Source organism: Corapipo altera, unplaced genomic scaffold (genome assembly GCF_003945725.1).
Source record: "Corapipo altera isolate COAL_440 unplaced genomic scaffold, ASM394572v1 77b, whole genome shotgun sequence".
Classification (NCBI taxonomy): domain Eukaryota; kingdom Metazoa; phylum Chordata; class Aves; order Passeriformes; family Pipridae; genus Corapipo; species Corapipo altera.
The window spans coordinates 2080758-2097775 of record NW_020884933.1 but is presented as its reverse complement, the minus strand read 5'-3'; the positions used below and the strand labels follow the sequence as shown (position 1 = coordinate 2097775).

Below are 17018 nucleotides of genomic sequence, written 5' to 3'. Positions count from 1 at the left end.
GAGGTGGCCGTGCTCCCTGCAGGAGCAGGATCCATCTGTCAGCAGCAGGGTTTGATCCATGTGGCACCAGGCAGAGTCATGGGTCTACTCTTGCATAAGGTCCCAGGACAGGAGTCACACACCCCCTGGGCATAAACACCTGTGTTTCTGGTGGCTACAAACACAGCCAGCCTGGAAAATGCCACATTTTGACTTGCAGGATTGAACAGCAATGCCTGCCCTTGGAACGGGGCTTGCCCATGGTGAGGGATCCAACCCAGAGGGTCTGGCAGCAGCAGGAGCACTGCACCCCATGGAAAGGCACAGATCTGGAGTTCATTCCCAGAGGAATGACCCTGATCTCCTGGTGGCTAAAGGTTGTTTTCATTTAGTCTCTTTTGTTTGCATTTCATTCCAATGTGCACAAATCCTGTTGATGAATATCACTCCACCCCATCACAGGTTAATAAACAATCTTTGGAAGTGAGATTTCTGCCTGGAAATCTGATCAAAACTCAGCTTTCACAACTCTAGTACATTCTGGTTTTGACTAAACCCAAGGATTGGAAGAGAATCCTTTTGTTTCCAAAACGATTTAGTTTTAAGAAAAGTTGAGGTTCTGTTTCAGGCCAGAAATGCTTTGAGGGAGACCTGAATGCTCTCCTCCTTTCTCATTAGATAATCGAGGTGAGATTACCTTTGAGTCTGCAGCAGTCATGTATCTGCATTATGCAAGTGATGAGCAGTGAGACAGAGCATTAAGTAGCTGGAATCTGCTGTGGGTAAGATGGAATGGTCAGAGGAGAGGAGCACATGGATGAAAATGTACCCTTAAACCAGGCAAGAGCTTGGCTGACCCCTTTACTTGGGGCTTAACCTTGCATCTTCCTCTCCTCTTTAGACTGCTCCTGCTGCCTTTAAAGTCAATCATTTGCACTTGAAAGTCTCCAGCCCGAGGAGTTCAGGGCTGGGTGGAACCTCTCCTGCTGTCTGGCTGCACATCAGGCTGGTTCAAGCCTGCCAGTAAACACGGGAGCACCAGGTATTCCACATTCCCCCTTTGTGCTCCCAGGGAGAGCCGGGAGTCAGAGAACCATAGAACAGTTTGGGTTGAAAGGGACCTTAAAGTTCACCTTGTTCCACCCCCCTGATCTAGACACGGACACCTTCCACCAGACCAGGTTGTTCCATGGGATTGCCATGGGAGACTTTGCATCTGCTGATTGTGCTGGGAGCACTTAACACAAAATCCCATCTCTGTGGCTCCTGGGGTGCAGGATCCCCTGCTTCTGGTTCAGACCCATCAGTTCTAATGCCCAGCTGCCTGGGTGACTCACTCTTCTCAAATCAAAATATATTGAAGGTTAAAATGCAGTATTTAGCTTTAGCAGAGTTTTGATTGCAACATAAATCTGTACTACACAGTCATTTTCTGATCATATATAAGTTTATTAGAGAAATAAACCACCTCTGTTATAAAAGGTGAGCAGCACAGGTGTTGGCAGCATCAGCTGGGGCTGAGAGATGCCAGGAGAGTTTGAAAGGGAATGAGTTGGTGTTGTTTCAGACTTGCATCTCCCTCATTTTTGGGCAGCACTTCTGGATCTGACACCAACACAGCCTGTTGCTTCTTAACAGTCACTTCATGGCGCTCATACATCTGCCAAGTGCCAGATCCAGGAGGTTGGGGCTGGGTGGGAGAGCAGGGTGGCAGAGGAGGCAGTGGGATGTGTGGGCAGCCCCCCAGCCCCTCCAGCAGACACCGTGTGAGGGAGAGCTTTGCTGAGCCCCCTCCAGTGCCTGCTGGTCCAACAGTTTTGTGTGTGGCAGTGGTGGTTTTGGGAGGCACTTGCATGTGGGAGGTGAGCACTTAGGCCTCAGAGGCTGTGATAAAAGTAATAAAAATACCCCAAAAAAAGTCCTGAAGGAACAGCAGAGTCCTACAGTTCTTCCCAGAAAGGCTTTATCCACAGGCAACCCCTTTTAAAACAAGCCAAACCCCTAATTCTAAGGCTTCTCTGTTTCAGTGGATCCCCAAATGCATTACAGACCTTGTAGGAGAACACACCCTGCCCACATGCCGAGCGATGCTTTATATAAATAGCTCATATACACTTGCTATGTACAAAATATTATGTACACGTGGCGTTACTTTATTTGGTCGTGAAGCTCCAAACACCTCCGGGGGCCTCTCCTGAGGTGCTGGGGCAGCAGAACGCAGCACAGGAGCGACCTGCCAGGGGACAGGCAGTGCAGACACCTGGATTTTGGGGTGAGAAGCCCCTCTCCCACCAGCCCATGGAGTTATTCCTTCAGCAGGCCGAGCTTCTTCAGTGCCTCCCGCCGGTTCTCGTCGGTCGTGCCCTTCGGGGAGATCTTCACGCTGACGGCGGAGCGGGAGGGCCTCGGGAAGCTTGGGAGAGGGTGAGATCTCCTCTTGCTGCTCTTCTCCTGCTCCACCTGCCCCTGCTCCTTCAGGCCAGCAAAGTCCTTCCCCGCCATGAGGGACACGGGCCGGGGGCGGCCGCCCCTGAGGAAGCTCGGGGCGAGCCGCTCGATGAAGGACATCTTGCCCAGGGAGCTGCTGCTCTTAGTGTTCTGCTCCTTGGTGCTGGCCATGTAGCTGCTCAGCCCCACTCCAGAGCGCTCCAGGGTGTTGGATTTGAATGCTATTTGTCGGATTCCCGCTGCCTCGGGCTCCCCAGGGACAGGGAGCGGAGCCTCCCTTGGCTGGGGGTGTGTGGGAGGTTGGAGGTGGGCGCTGGGCTCCCTCCTGTCCTGTGACAGTCCGAGCTTCTCCAGTGCCTCCCGATGGGCTTTCTCCTTCTCCTTGGGGTCGAGGTGCCCGGGGTTCACCTTTTCAGCAGCAGCATCACTGGCAGAGCTGGGCTGAGAGCCACCTGAGGGTGGAGGTGGTGCCTTTACCTTCTGGTTGTGCTCCGTGGCGAGCGGCACTGGGATGGTTTTGCTGGTTTTCAGGATAATATTTGGTGGCAATTTACGTGGCTTGGGGGCAGTTGGAGGCCCTCGCTTGGCATCAGGGTCCTGAGAGGCCTCTTCCAGTGTGAATTTCTCTGGCTGGCCCCATGAAGTCCAAGTCTTGGTCTCCTTGGCTGTTTCCCCCTTGGCATCTGAGCGATTGCTGCGTGACCACTCGTAGGTCACCTGGTCATCCTGGAAGGGATCTGGAGGTTGGATAATCAAAGATCCCATGGACTTCACATGGCTTCTTGTGTTGGCTTGGTCAAACCTGTCCTCCTGTGAAGGTTTTTGTCCTGGCACCGGGTCCTTCGCTGTGTGGACAATCACCTTGCTGTCAGGAGCTCTGTTTGCTGCAGGGATATTCCTTGGAAGACTGAAATAACCTGGGCTTGGAACCACTGCTGGAGCTGAGCTGGAGGAGGCAGAGATGCTCTTGCCACTCTTCTGTTCAGCTGCACGCTGACCTCTGCTTGGAGGGGGAGCCCCATTTCCCAAATCTGGGGAAGGAGAGAGATGAAGTCACACACTATCCCACACATGGGCTCAGAGAACCTTCCTGTCTGCAGGACACGCTTCACACCCGCTGAGCCAGTGCAACCACGGCTCAGGACTTGCCCCCAGAGCTCACCCTGACTCCAGCTGACCTGTCACTGCCTGGGAAGTCAGACAGACACTTTGGGTTTGACAAAGCACCTGGTGAAGGAGGTTAATCTGTGTGAGCCTGCTGGGAGCATGAGCAGAGCTGCTCTGCCCTGTGGTCCTGCTGACCTTGCTCCAAAGCTGCCAAGGAGAACCAGGAGAAGGTGCCCACAGCAAGTGATGGAAATCACCTGGTTGTGCCTCACCACACACATAAAACTGGGGCAGTGCTCCTCCCCTCCCTGCCAAGGGAATGCTTCCCGTGAGACATTCCCTCTGTGCACAAATCCTGGAGAAGGGTTTCCCTCTTACCCTGGCCCACGGGGTCTTTCTTGGGCCACGTCCCAGGCAGCTTGGAGGGCTCTGCATAGTCGGTGTCATCAGTGGAGACCCCACTGTCTGCTTCTGCATCCAGTGAGCCAATGGTTTCTTCTAAGAACATCAAACACTCCTTCTCTTCCACAGATAAATAGTCATAGCTGTTATCACTCTGGAAAAAAGAACATGAAGTAGTAAAGGTAGGAGACAGAGGTGTTTTCTGTTTAATGTCCTGGTAGTTAAGAGGCAGCCTGTGACAGCTCCTGGCCAGGAGACTTGGGCCAGTGGCTATTCCAAAAATTGGTATTGCAACCAGTGAAAAATAGACAACTTCCTCTGAAATAGGAATATATATATATATATGTACAACTTCTTCTACAATAAAAATGTGTATATATATACTTAAAGCCATTTTTGTATTGCCCTACTCTGTGTGTCACAAGATGGGTTATTCAGAACTTGAAAACTTGGCCTCTATCTTTTAGTTCTTTAATTTACTCTGAAATATGAGCAGAGGGGTGACATGGGTGATCTATTGGTAAAGACACCTGTCCTGCTCAGCAATGCTGAACCTTAGAAAAATCCTAAATATTGAAGGTTTCTGTGCAGGTGATGAACTCTCCATGTCCTCCCATTCATATCTCAGCAAGGCCCTGTTTAACTTTTGTTGTATTTCAAGTACCAGGAGATATGATATTATAATATCAGATATTGCTGTGGAAATGCCAGGTTGCAAGGTGATTCCTGCAATGTATCATGAAAAAAAATGAAGTGCAGGACAGGATGGAGTGTGCATTAGATCAACAAACACAGAGGAGGAATTATCCCAGGTGGAGCTGTTTTGCAGAGACACTTATCCAAATCTTTTAATGTGCAATATCACAACCAGTTTTTCCATCCCTATTAAATTCAGAGGGTTTGGTTCTGGTTTGCAATACATCAAATGGAAAACCTGTCAGGACTGAGTGCTGCACTTCCACATATCAATTATGCTCCAAGTCAGACAGGATGTAATTAGTCCATCAATCTTGGAATCAGTCTTGGGAGACAAACAAGCTTTAATGGACAGATAGTGAAAAATTACACATCTACACCCATGGTCCAAACTCCTCTCTGCCTTAACTGGGAAATGAATCTCTCGGCAGCTGGGAGGAGCACAGCTCCCTGTCTCCCCTGCTGGAGCCAGTCTGACCCAGTGATCCAACTGGTCTAATCCCTCACTGGGGCATGGCCAGGCCCCTCCTGCCCTCCATCTGCACCTCCAGGCAGCACAGGAGCCACTGGGCTCTCAGGGTCATGTCCCAGAGGACACCTTTCAGGAGTGAAGGTTCCCGAGTGCTGCCGCACCCCTGGCAGGACGGGAAGTCTGGGAGTGCTCTGGGGCAGGGATTAATTTGGTCCTTGTGCTGCCCTGAGCACGGTGCTGTCTCAGGGCCCCCAGGTGCTTCCAAAGCACCGATGGAGAGCGGTTTGGAGCAGAGATCTGACCAAAATCCTTCCTCAGCTGCCCAGAGGGGCGAGTTGAGCCCCTCCACGCCCAGGCTGGGCACACCAGGGTGACTTACCCGCTGTGAGTGGTTGGAGGCCGTGCTGACCATGCTGTCACAGCTGCCAGAGTTGCAGCCAGCCATCCCCAGCTCCTTCCTTGGCATATCCTGGGCTGCCGTGGCGTCTGGCACGGGGGCAGTATCCCGGCTGGAGCAGGAGAAAGGAGAAGCATTAAGCTGTGAGATTCCCCCCTGGCTCAGCTGGAGGGAGGCTCTGAAACTGCTGGATGGGTATAAATGTGCTCCATCTTAGGCTGCTCTCTCCAGGAGAAGACACAGCTGGGCTGTTTCAAAGCATCCTCGAACTGAAGTTTTCCCCAGATGGGATAAGCTCTGGAATAGCCCATCCACGGCCAGCTCGTGTTGGTGGGTCTCTAATCATCTCCAAGGGGTGGATTAGGCAAGGGAAAAAGCTGTGTAAGCCCAGCTCAGCCTCAGAGCTCAGCAGCACAGATCCTGCCCCAGCTCAACTCCCAGCCCTGGCTCATGGGACCTCTTCCCTCCACCACACCCTCTGCCAGCCCTGCAGCTTGAACTTCTGAACGTGCTGACCCGAAATGCTGCTGTTTACTCACAGCCTTGCTCTGTCAGGAGCTTCCTCCTGGCAAAGAGCTTCCTCTGCCACCCTTCCTTGGGGAGCCATGGGGAGGTGCCCTCAGGGAGGTGCCCCTGTACCTTCAGGGCATGCCTGGGTGTGTTTGGGCAAATACCTGGCACAGCTTGCAGGGATCAGGGCATGCAGCTGCCCCAGAGGGGTTGCAAAGAGCACCCCATGTCCCCCTCTCTGCTTCAGTGCCCCCCTGATGCTCTTCTGGATGCAGCCCAGACCCCAAACACCAGAGGGACCCCAATGTGGCAGCAGCTGCCTGACAAACACCCTGCACTGGAGTCCCAACCCCGAAACCACCCCAGAGCAGTGTCCTGGGTGGCAGAGGGGACAGTTATACCTGCAGAGAGCTCTGCTGCCCGCGGGCACGGGCCGAGCACCCACAGAAGGTGTAATTACTTATGGATGTAAAGCATGGAAGCTTCCAAAATTCCCTGGCACCACCAATTAGTTTCCTTCACACGCACCACCCCCTTCTTCAGGAGGGAACTGGGGCTGCGGGGGCGAATGGGAGCAGCAAAACAAACACCCCCTGCCACACACAGGGACCCACGCGAGAGGATTTTCTCGGTGGGAGACAGAGGAGCTCTTTGTGCTGTAACCTGGCCACAGGAACAAACTGCTGCTGCTTTTTTTTTTTTTTTTTTTTTTTTTTTTTGCCTGTAGCAGGATCAGGGAATTAGATCCAGAGATAAGTGAGCAGAACTGGCTGCTTGTTCCGAGCGTTAGACCCTGAAAGAATTCCTTTGTAATTGGAATACGCCACAAAAATCAGATTTCGACGCCCACGCCCTGACAGATCTAATCCTTCCATGCAGGAGGAGTTTAATATTTCAGTCTTGGCTTTGCATTATTTACTGCTTAAATGACGTTGCAGTAAGTGGTGGCTTTGAAACAGCAATTCCCTGGATCCTTTGAATTCAGATCACTTCATAGCCAGGGCTTTGAGCTGTCAGGAAGCAGATACCTGCTCAGTTTAGGGGACTTCAGGCTCCTGCACAGTTCTGCTGTGCACTTGAACGCCCACAACGTGAAATTTAGATTTATATCACAATTAGATATAGAGATTTGTAGATTTATATCTACTTCTAAGTAGCAAGAGGCTTGACCATGATTGTTTTAATGCCTCTCGCTGCCTCCCTCCCAAATCTGAAAGAGCAAAACACTTCTGGGGAAGTGAAAGTCTTGCTTTAACTTGAGCTGGCAGCTGGCTGGGGCCAGCAGTGTCTGGGTGGGAGAGAGCTAATTCTCCATGAGGATGTCCACCATCTTCAGTCCACTAAAGAACTAATTTTCCCTCATTCAAACAGTACTTGTAGAGACCTAAAGCAGCTGCCAAAGGTTTGGCACCCGCCGAGCCCCAGCTCTCGGGGAGGCAAAGTTCAGCCCCGAGCTCACCGGGCGCTGGAGAGGATCTGCACCAAAACAAGAAGTTCATTTTCCTGCTCACCAGTTCTCTGATGCGATTATGGCTCCAATGCACAACTCAGGAAAGGGAGAAAAAAAAAAAAATCAGTGTTGAACCCCCCCCCAGTTTTCGTGATTCAGAAGGATTTTACAGTTCCTCCTTTTCACTGAGGAACAGCCACAAACCAAAAATGCGACCGAGCCTTTAAAGACGTGGTTCTAGAAAAACTTTTTTATAGCTGGTTTTCAGTGCTGTGTAGCTCTTCCCCCACTAAAAATTCTATTGGAAGAAGCTATTTTTTATCTAAAACAAAAAGCCAGTTTCCCTCAGCCTCCGTGGCCGCTGCCATAACTGTCCTTTGCAAAGCCCACGGAGCCCTCAAACATCAAAGACGTGCTGGGTAGCAATTAATGCTAATTGCTTTATGTGAAGAGGCTACTTTCTTTTAGCCAGCACCACTCCAAACTCCCTATCCCAGCTCTCCAGCAATGCTAAAGGACCTCGGTGGTTTTGCCATCTGAGGCAGAGCAGCCGTACCCCTCCTGCCTTGGCTTTGTCCTGGCCAGCCCGAAACACAAATGAAAGCAAAACCCCCCCTTTGCAGGCACCGTCCCGGCTGCTCCTGCTCTGAGCAGCACAGCAGGATGGATCCCACCTCAGGGGGAAAGGGGATGGTGGCAGATCTATAGTTTCTCCTATTTAAACAAGTAAATTAAGCACACACAGCAGCTGCCCGAGCTGTTTGCTGTCCTGAGCACAAGTTTCCCCAGCAGCTGGGGGTCTCCCCAGCTTGCCTCCCACCACCACCTTCAAACCAGCTTTGCTGGTGACACCTCCACCACATTTCACCCTTCCAAAGCAAAGCCCTGCAGGCACCCAGAGCACCCCCCCATCCCACCCAGGCAGAGACGCTGAGCCCCTTAACCCGCAGCCCATCGAGCAGGAAAAGCACAGAAAGCAAAGGACAAGAAGGAATATAAATTATTATTATTAATCTGTATTTTTCCTTTTTTTTTTCTTCTTTTTTTTTTTTTTTTTTTTTTTACCAGGCTGTCCGTCGTTGCGTGCTGCCCAATTCCTTGTCCCGGCCGTGCCTATCCCAGGACTTCTTTGCTTTTCTGGGCTAACCAAACAGAGCCGGGTTACACATTAACCCTCCTCCCCGGCGGAGATGAGGCTGCGCGGGTGCTGGGCGGGCGGGAGCTCTGCAGGTACAGCGATCCCCGGCCCCTCACCTGCAGCCGGGAGCACCGGGGCGACAGAAATTCATCTCGCCCCCACGCACGGCATCTTCCCTGCTGCTCCGGGCTGGGCTCAGGGCGCTGCCGAGCCCCTAAAACTCCTCCATGCTGTGACCCCAAAGCGCTGGGTCGTGGCGTGCGGAGCTCTCTGAGCCAGCACAGGCAGCACCCGGGAGGCTGCGGGCTGGTACCACCCAGCTCACTCACTTCCCTGCTCTGCCGGGTGTCCTCTGATGTCCTCGGCACGGGTTTCGCCGGAGACTCCTTAATCCGACATCCTGTTCTGCCGCATAGCTGCTCGCTGACACTCGGGGCACTCCGAGCTGCTGCCCTGACCAAAAAACCTTTGTACACGGTAATTACGTCCCTGGCTGGGCGTTTGCGCCCTGAAACGCGTCACCCCCACAACAGGTTTCTTCTCCCAAGTGGTTTGTGCAGGAGGTCCCTCAGGCTCGGGGGTAGGAGCCGGTTCCTTCTCTCGGCTCTTAAAAACACAGGCTGTGCTAGAACAGGTATGTACTTGTAGATCAGCAGAGCTTCCCAGAGGCCAAAAGTTTGCTGCGTGCTGCTGTGCGCTGGCAGGAGGTTGTAAGGACAGGTAGGAAGCGTTTTGGAAGGGAAGCTTCGCCACTGAGCTTTATTTACGTGCTAGGGAAGGGGGTGCCCAGGTCTGTGCCTCTCCAGGGCTCGTTGTGCCAGCACCGACTTGCAGGTCCCTTTGCCCCTCCTGGAATATTTCCTTGCATCAGGCCCCTCTACAAGTCCATTCCTCTTCACGCTGATACATTCTCAGAAACTCTGCTGTGGCGTTTCCTGCAGCAGCATCCCCTTCTCCGAGCACGAGGGTGCCACCTCTGCTGCCTCCCTCCAGGGGAATGTAAAGACGAGCCCAGTTTGTCCATCTGCAGGACCTCGTGCAGGGTGACACCGACCCCCAGCCCCCCATCTGCCCCGGTGGTGCTGCAGGGGCAGCTGAGAGAAGGCAGTGGTTTGTTATTACCCCGACTTTGGGCTCTACTATTAAAATCAGAGCTTTTCTCGCTGATAGACAGCGCTTTGGCCATTGCTCCCCCCTCTCCCCTCTCCTCCCCCAGACTTGTACCTGCTCTGCGAGGTGCTTCTCACTGAATAACCACAAACATCCAAGCAGAAACCCTGCAGGAAATCTCCAGCACTGGCACAGCCACCGCATTCATTCACGTTTTTGTGCTTCGGTGATTTTTTTTTTTTTTTTTTTAAAGTCGTATTTTTAGCGAAAGGCCGTGTTGCAACCCCGTGTTCCCTGCTCCACACAGAACAGGGAAGTGGAACAATCAGCTAATTAAAGATGGAGAGAAAAGAAAGCAGATGAGCCAGGAAGCTCCCACCGGCAGCGCTGAGCTCCGGCTTTGGGGCTGGTACAAAAGGGGACGTGTGCCCAGGAGCAAATCAAGAAGCCAGAGGCTGCTGACAAGCCCAGCCAGCCCCGGCCATTCCTGCAGCAGGTAAGGGATGCGGACGAGGCACATTCGGAGCGTTTTGACAGCCGGGGATGGGCGCTGGGGGCAGGATTGGTAGAACTCCTCTAGGGGTGTGTGTTAACTGGTGTCCTGCTGGATGGTGCGGCGATTTAAAGAGAGTTTAAATGTTGAATGTTAAAATTAATTAAGTCTTTCTAATGCTAAATGTTAAAATCAATTAACTCTTTTGAGTTAATTAATTAATTTTAAATTTAAATTGAAGCTTTAGGGTCTCGCTGGTTTTGCTGAGTTGTTCCTCAGTGCTGAGGCTGCTTTAAGAGGGGGAGCAAATCAAAAGGAGGAGTTATTTTGTTATTTCACTGCAAACAGCGTGTGAATGAGCAACTGGACAGGGTGAGGGTGGCCTGACAGCACAAGGCCTCGAATGTGTGCAATAAAACAGGCAGAGCTGGCTGCCTGCAGAGCCCTGTGCGGGTCAGGAAAGTGTCATGATCCATTAAGAGAAATCTTGAGCTTCTCTGAATCAGATGCCCAGGAAGGACCTGTTCTTTTTCCACATTCCTCCTCTTCCTCCACTGAATATAAATAGCTCTGACCCAAAACAAGGTCTGATTTCATATATATGGCACGAAGCACATGCAAGGAGTCAAACGATGCAGGGAAAACTTCACAACGCCCTGAAAGGACTTTGGCACGTTCACAGACCCGCTGGGCCCCACCCTGTCCATAAACACAAATGATTCAGGGCTGGCCCCGAAGGAAACACATCCACACGGCGTCACTGATAAGATTCCTGTCAACTTAAGACGTTTATTTGACTCTGTGAGGCTGTTGGACACTTTCCTTAAACCAAACTGCAGGCACAGCCTGTGTGCTGACAAATCAGTTATGGAAAATACCAGGTAGTTGTTGCCTGCTATTCCACAGCAGTTTACAGAAGTCATTAAACCCTAATATGGCCAAGGAACTCTATTTATTATCTCTATTTTACAGAACAGAGGTAGAGAGCTGAAGTGATGTGTTTCCATAGCTTGGCTGCCATTAACTCAACACCAGACATGAGAAGGCAGCTCTCAAGGTATAATACAGTTCCCCAACATTTTCCTCAAGGCTCTAATTAAAAATAATAGATGAGGAAACTGCAATCTTGGCCAACCTAATTTTGTTAACTCCCTATTGCATTTCTGTTACAGAAACCATTCTGGTGCTCAGACTGGTGAAAAAAACAATATTGATTTCACCCAATTTGAAGGAATTTTACTCTGCCCAGGACAGAGCAGAGCAAACCTGATGGTAGTTTTACAGCTGGATGCAGTTTGATTTAAAATGCAGGCAGACATTTAATTGTAGGATGGTTGTAATTTTCAAAGTAGCAAGCTGAAAACTTTTTGTGTTCCTCTTATTAAGAGTTTCCCTGGCAGGGAGGGGTTGGCAGGGCTGGTCCATGGGTGGGTTCGTGCAGGGCAGGGGCAGTAAAATCAGCCAAACACAGATGATTCAGAGGCTGTGTGTCAGTCTGATTTCTCAGAAACTGCCCCAACACGTGGGTTTCTGTGTTTCAGGCAGAGAAATTCCGCTTTTTCTCATTTGTGCCTCTCCTGCTCCTCTAAGGTGGAGAAGGGCAAATAGATAACTTTGCTTGGGTCATAGAGCTTTAAAAATGAACGTTGTGTTCTGTGGTTTCACAGTGGGTGCTTGCCTCAGGACTGATCACAACTGTAGCACTGTGATGTTCTCCACCAGTTCCTGATGAAAGTGGGATGGGAGTAGGAGACTGTCCCCAGACTGTCCCCAGTGGCTCCTCCTGTGACCCTGCACATCGAAAGGTGCTGATTTAAGATGCTGTTTCTGTACCATGGAACAAGATGTTCCTTTTCTCAGTGCTCTCCCCAGGAGCTGCTCTTTTTATCTGAGTTCATCCAGAACTAAGGAATTGGGTTTGCCCTTGAGAAATTCAGGGTATTACTGATTTTCTCCCAAGGCTGGTGTTTCAGTCTATGGCATCCATGGACTAGATCTGTGTACCACTGAGCCCAAATATTTGTAAAGTGTATTTAATGATTTATACATTTCAATGCATAAAAGATTCTGGAGGTATGTAAAATTCTCTGTGAGTCCTGGTATCTCAGGTATCTCTTGATATTTATCATAGAATCCCAGAACAGTTTGGGTTGGAAAGGACCTTAAATATGATCTAGTTCCAACCCCCTGCCATGGGCAGCAACACTTTCCACTGTCCCAGGTTGCTCCAACCTGGCCTTGGACACTTCCAGGGATGTGGCAGCCACAGCTCCTCTGGGCAACCTGGGAATTTAAGGCTTATTTTAAGTGTGTGTGAGAACAGAAATGAGGGTAAGGACATAAGTCAGTATTATAGAGACTTTCCAGACTGCTCTTGCCAGGTGAGACTATTCCCTGCCTGTACCTGTGTCCCACACCAGCTCTAGTCTAAAATATCCCTAATTAACATCTTGCTGTACATTTAATCACAGTTCAGTGCAGATGTAGGAGTGAAGTTCATCCCACTAATAGCAGGATGTCATTTTTGTGATAATTCCCTAAAGGTATCATTAAGGGCAGGCAAATCCTGGTTAAAAGGTACTAAAAAAAAAAAACAAACCCTGAAAGAAAGGGAGTTGTACTTTAAATCTACCCAGACCTTACATTTGAAATAATGTAGATATTTTTGTTTGGGGCAGTTTAGGAAAATCACAGGTGGTTTTCTGACTCAGTCAGTACCAGAGGTTACTTGTTACAGCCTGTAACAGTATAAACTTCTACAGACATGAATTACAGCAGTTCAGTTGAGATTCTTTTTTTTTTTTTTAAGCAAAGAGATTTTATTTTCTAGGCAACAAAAGAAAACATCCAAGCAGTGATAAGTGACACGTCTCCCTCAAACGGCACTGATTCTCTCTGTCAGCAGATTTCCAAGGCAAACATGATCTAGCAAAGCTAAACACTCTGGATTAAAGAATGCTAATTTGAAAAAATACTGCAACTGAGAAATACCAAAACAACAACAACAAAAGAAAGATGTTTTTACACACTTTGAGAAAACCATCCAAGGACACAAAGCTAAAATCTAAGTGTTGCTCCCCGAAGTCAATGCGTTTGCAAACATGGCAGACAATAAATATGGATCTTCCACTCCTGTTTCAAAGACACCCAAAGACACCTCGTGCACCTCTCTGAGGTAGGTTTTGTGTCCATTTTACAGATGGCAAAGGGTGAGGATCAGCTCCTTGCCCAAGGCATCTCACTGCTTCCATGGGAAAGCTGGGAACACACCTCGGGACTGGCAGTCTCTTGGTCTCACTCCTGGACAGGATTTCAGCTCAAGTAGTTATAACACAGTGTAATCTTCAAGTTCCTTTGAACTGGCAGGTATTTCTTTAGGTTTTTAAGCATCAGCTTCTAGAGGGCTGGTTTTAATGTTGGGTTTGGGGGTGTTTTTTTTCTTCTTTTCCTAATGACAGGCTAAAAGCAGAGCGGGGTTTAACACTGGAAGCTAAATGGTTTTCTACAGGAAACTTCCAACAGTGCTAATGTGTATTTTAATACTGAATTAAAACCAAACCTGGTCCATAGTGCTCTTGGTGATTCTAGTCTTTATATTTAATTATTCATGCCTTAATTCAGCAAAGCACTTGTGTAATTATGTTTCTTCTTCAATAAGACCTTCCTGTGTTTCAAGATCCAACCGGGAGCTTTCGCTGAGAACTTCAGTGAAACATGATTTTTGTGTAGAAAAGGTGGTTTTGCTGCACCACTTTAGTCAGGTGCCTTAAGGAATGGGGGCCTTTAAAACTGGATTTTAGGTTCCACGTGGAAAGTGGGTTTATTTCTGCCTCAGTCCAAAGACAGATGCACGTTCTTGCTCCCCGTTTTAAAAGTGCAAGGAAGGTCACTCGAGACAGTAACAGAAAAATGGCAGGCAAAGAATATTTTAAAATTCAAGAAACAAGTATGTGTTGCAGGCATTTCAAAGGAAAAAAAAAAAAAATCCCCTTCAGTAATATGCACCTTTACAGCACCTTTTAAAAGACCTCAAAAGCACTTGCAGTTAAGCCTCACAACCCCACTGTGAGGTAAGATATTAAACCCATTTCATCTTCCCTGATACTCAACGGTACAAATACAGCTTATTTTGTTCTGAAATTTCAACTGCACCTTTCATTGTCAGAATTAAAAGTCTTGCTACTCTACAGTCACCAGTGATAAAACAAACACATTAAGGCAGAAAGCAGATGAAGAAACTTCAAGCCTCCCTTCTGGCTCAGCACTCTGGCCTTAAAAGGGCAAAACTTATTACCAGCAAAGAGTGAGAACTCAACCTTAAAGTGCTCATAATACAGTATTTGGAACCTGGAACAGCTTTGTAACACTATGGCCATGACTGGCTCTACTCAAGTAAAGTCTGCTTAAATGTATTTAACAGATGCAAATTAAGTCGCTTCCCTAACTACTTATTTCCCTCTTGCCAGAATTTCCAATATTATTAAGAAGAAGAATACCAAGTATTCCAGGAAAACATGCCTACGTTCTGATGCAGTGTAAACACCAGGGGGGTTGAGAGTTATTCTTTTTCAAGCAACTAAAAACTACCTATGGAGGATTAATAGGTTTATTCAACACTTATCCATCTACTCATTAATTTAAAGAAGGCTACCTTAAAGCTTAGAGGCCACTTCTTTCCCTAAAATTCTCTTCACACAAACTACAGTCTGCTCCTGATAGTAACATGGTGTAGGGCAGCTCTGAGATCCTCTTTTTACTACAAATTGCATTTTGATGTTGTATTTGCTATTTCTCTCACAAGCTGTGCACCACACGAGCAGCTTCTCCTCTGAGAAGTGCTCCCACGTGCAGAGCCTAATTCTTAGTGTAACTAATGCTGCTACGTGTGTTTCCCAAACCTTTGGATTAATTACCTGGAAAACTTAAGAGAGGTTCACTCAGCAACTCAGAGGTGGATTTTACACCAGTGTTGAGCCTGATTGTGCCTATCTGCTCAGACCACACACACAAAAGGTTATTCCAAGAATCGAGGTGTAGCTGCCCCTATCCACCACCTGCTATGCGAGGAGATTCCTATTTCCAATCCCCTATTCCCAAACCTGGCCACCAGGAAGTTAACTTTGCTACTTTGCTTTTCAAGCTTTTCTCTTTTTTTTTTTTTTTTTTTTTTTTTGTCATCACGAACGGAGTTGTTTTTTTTTTCATGGTTACAAACAGCTTATCTGGGGGAATCCAGAATCTGATCCTGGACCGGTGAGGTAGTTGATGGAACCATCCTCATGCTGCCCGTGTCACACCTCCCCGAAGTTGGTGTGTCCAGTCTCCTTGGCGTGTTCCCTGGCCTCCAGCTGCCCCGTGAGTCCCTTCTGGCACACCATGCAGCGCAGGGCGAAGCGGTTCACGTCCGTGAACTGCCTCTTCCTCCGGGCCTCGTCCGCCAGCTCCAGGGCCTGCGCCAGCACCACGTCGTCGCTCGTGGAGAAGATGGTCTGGGGGGGAATGTCCGAGTCGGGGATCCGGCGCTCCAGGGGGTCGTAGTGGATCCCGTCGTAGATCAGCAGGACGCGCTTGGCGTAGCCGGCGTCCTCCCCGAAGCGGTCGATGCGCACGGTCTGCGTGTCCACCACGCAGATCTCGCACTGGTAGAACTTGGACAGGATGGACACCTCGATGGCCCCCCCCCAGGTGTCCTCCCTCCTGATCCACTCACAGTACTCCCTGTTGGTTTTGCCCAGCACGGCCTCGCAGTAGGACTCGGGGTCGCTCGCCACGATCTGGGCGATGAGGTTCCGCATCTCCGGGGCGCAGCCGGGGTCGTACACGCCGCCCTCCACCACGTAGGACACGCTGGTGAACAGGCAGGAATTGTCTGCTGGGACCACCCTCCTGGCCAGCACGGGCACGGCCTCCCTGAGCGGGTGGGACATGGTTCTCTTGGCCACCACAGGCGGGTCGGGCTCGGGCTTGGACGTGTCCTCCTCGACTATGAGGGTGTCACCTGCCAGAGGGGACATGGGAGAGGTGAGAGGGACACAAGCAGGTGGAGTTTAAAGCTGCTGTTAAAACACAACAACACAGCTGTGGTGGTGGTGGTGGTGCTGTTGCTGAGGGTCATAGAACAGAATCATGGAACCGTGGAATGGTTTGGGTTGGGAGGGACCTTAAAAGATCACCCAGTTCCACCCTCCTCCACTAGCCCAGGTTCCAAGCCCCGTCCAACCTGCCCTTGGACGCTTGCAGGGCTGGGGCAGCCACAGCTCAGTATCCTGATGGAAAAGAGCTCTATCCAAGCAGCCGGGGGCGGCACAGCGGCCCCGGGGGGACTCACCTGGCGTGTCCCGGTCCCGTCCCCTCCAGCCCCGCGCCGCCGCCGCCGGACCCCCGGGACGCCGCCAAAGCACCACCGGCGCTCCCCGAGCAGGAAACGCTCCCGAGCCGGGTGTTGACACCTCCCCGGGACAGGAACCGGCCCGACCGCCGGCTGATGACGGGCGTGCGCGCCACGGCCTCTCTAATTAACGTAATTACATTAATTACACCGCTCCCCCACCCCCCCTCTTCCCCCTTCCTCACCCGAGTGGATGCCGAGCTCGCCGAGCCGCCGCTCGCCGTCGCTGAGGTCGAGGGAGCGCGGCGGGAAGCCGAGCAGCAGGCGCTGGGCGGGGGCGGGCACGCCGGTGAGCGCGGCCAGCGCGGCCTGCATGTCGCGGAGCGGGGAGTGCGGGGACAGCGCGGGCAGCGCGTGGGACCCGCTGCGGGCCTTGCAGCGCAGCCGCAGCATCGCGGCCCCCGCACCGGCACCGCCGCCCGCCCGCC

The 17018-nt window shown here is 50.6% G+C and overlaps 2 protein-coding genes and 1 long non-coding RNA gene across 4 annotated transcripts; 1 reads left to right on the top strand and 2 right to left on the bottom strand.

Annotated features, from left to right (window-relative positions):
• Positions 1-1407: 1407 nt before the first annotated feature.
• Positions 1408-8631, bottom strand: CUNH1orf116 (chromosome unknown C1orf116 homolog). The gene is made up of 4 exons (XM_027659815.1): positions 8527-8631; positions 5484-5613; positions 3913-4090; positions 1408-3458 (listed from the first exon to the last, which is right to left on the bottom strand). Exons 2-4 carry the CDS (start codon positions 5568-5570, stop codon positions 2284-2286), a joined length of 1440 nt encoding a protein of 479 aa, XP_027515616.1. The 5' UTR covers positions 5571-5613; positions 8527-8631; the 3' UTR covers positions 1408-2283.
• Positions 8632-8969: 338 nt separating this feature from the next.
• LOC113954903 lies at positions 8970-13767 on the top strand. 2 transcript variants are annotated; one of them, XR_003530362.1, is made up of 4 exons: positions 8970-9076; positions 9975-10320; positions 13033-13377; positions 13661-13767. It is a non-coding gene; the product is annotated as an uncharacterized LOC113954903 (long non-coding RNA). The 2 variants fall into 2 exon arrangements; XR_003530363.1 differs by having other exon boundaries at positions 8988-9076; positions 10017-10320.
• YOD1 (YOD1 deubiquitinase) lies at positions 13642-17004 on the bottom strand. Its single transcript, XM_027659816.1, has 2 exons — positions 16776-17004; positions 13642-16200 (listed from the first exon to the last, which is right to left on the bottom strand). Exons 1-2 carry the CDS (start codon positions 16981-16983, stop codon positions 15494-15496), a joined length of 915 nt encoding a protein of 304 aa, XP_027515617.1. The 5' UTR covers positions 16984-17004; the 3' UTR covers positions 13642-15493.
• Between the last annotated feature and the right edge of the window lie 14 nt (positions 17005-17018).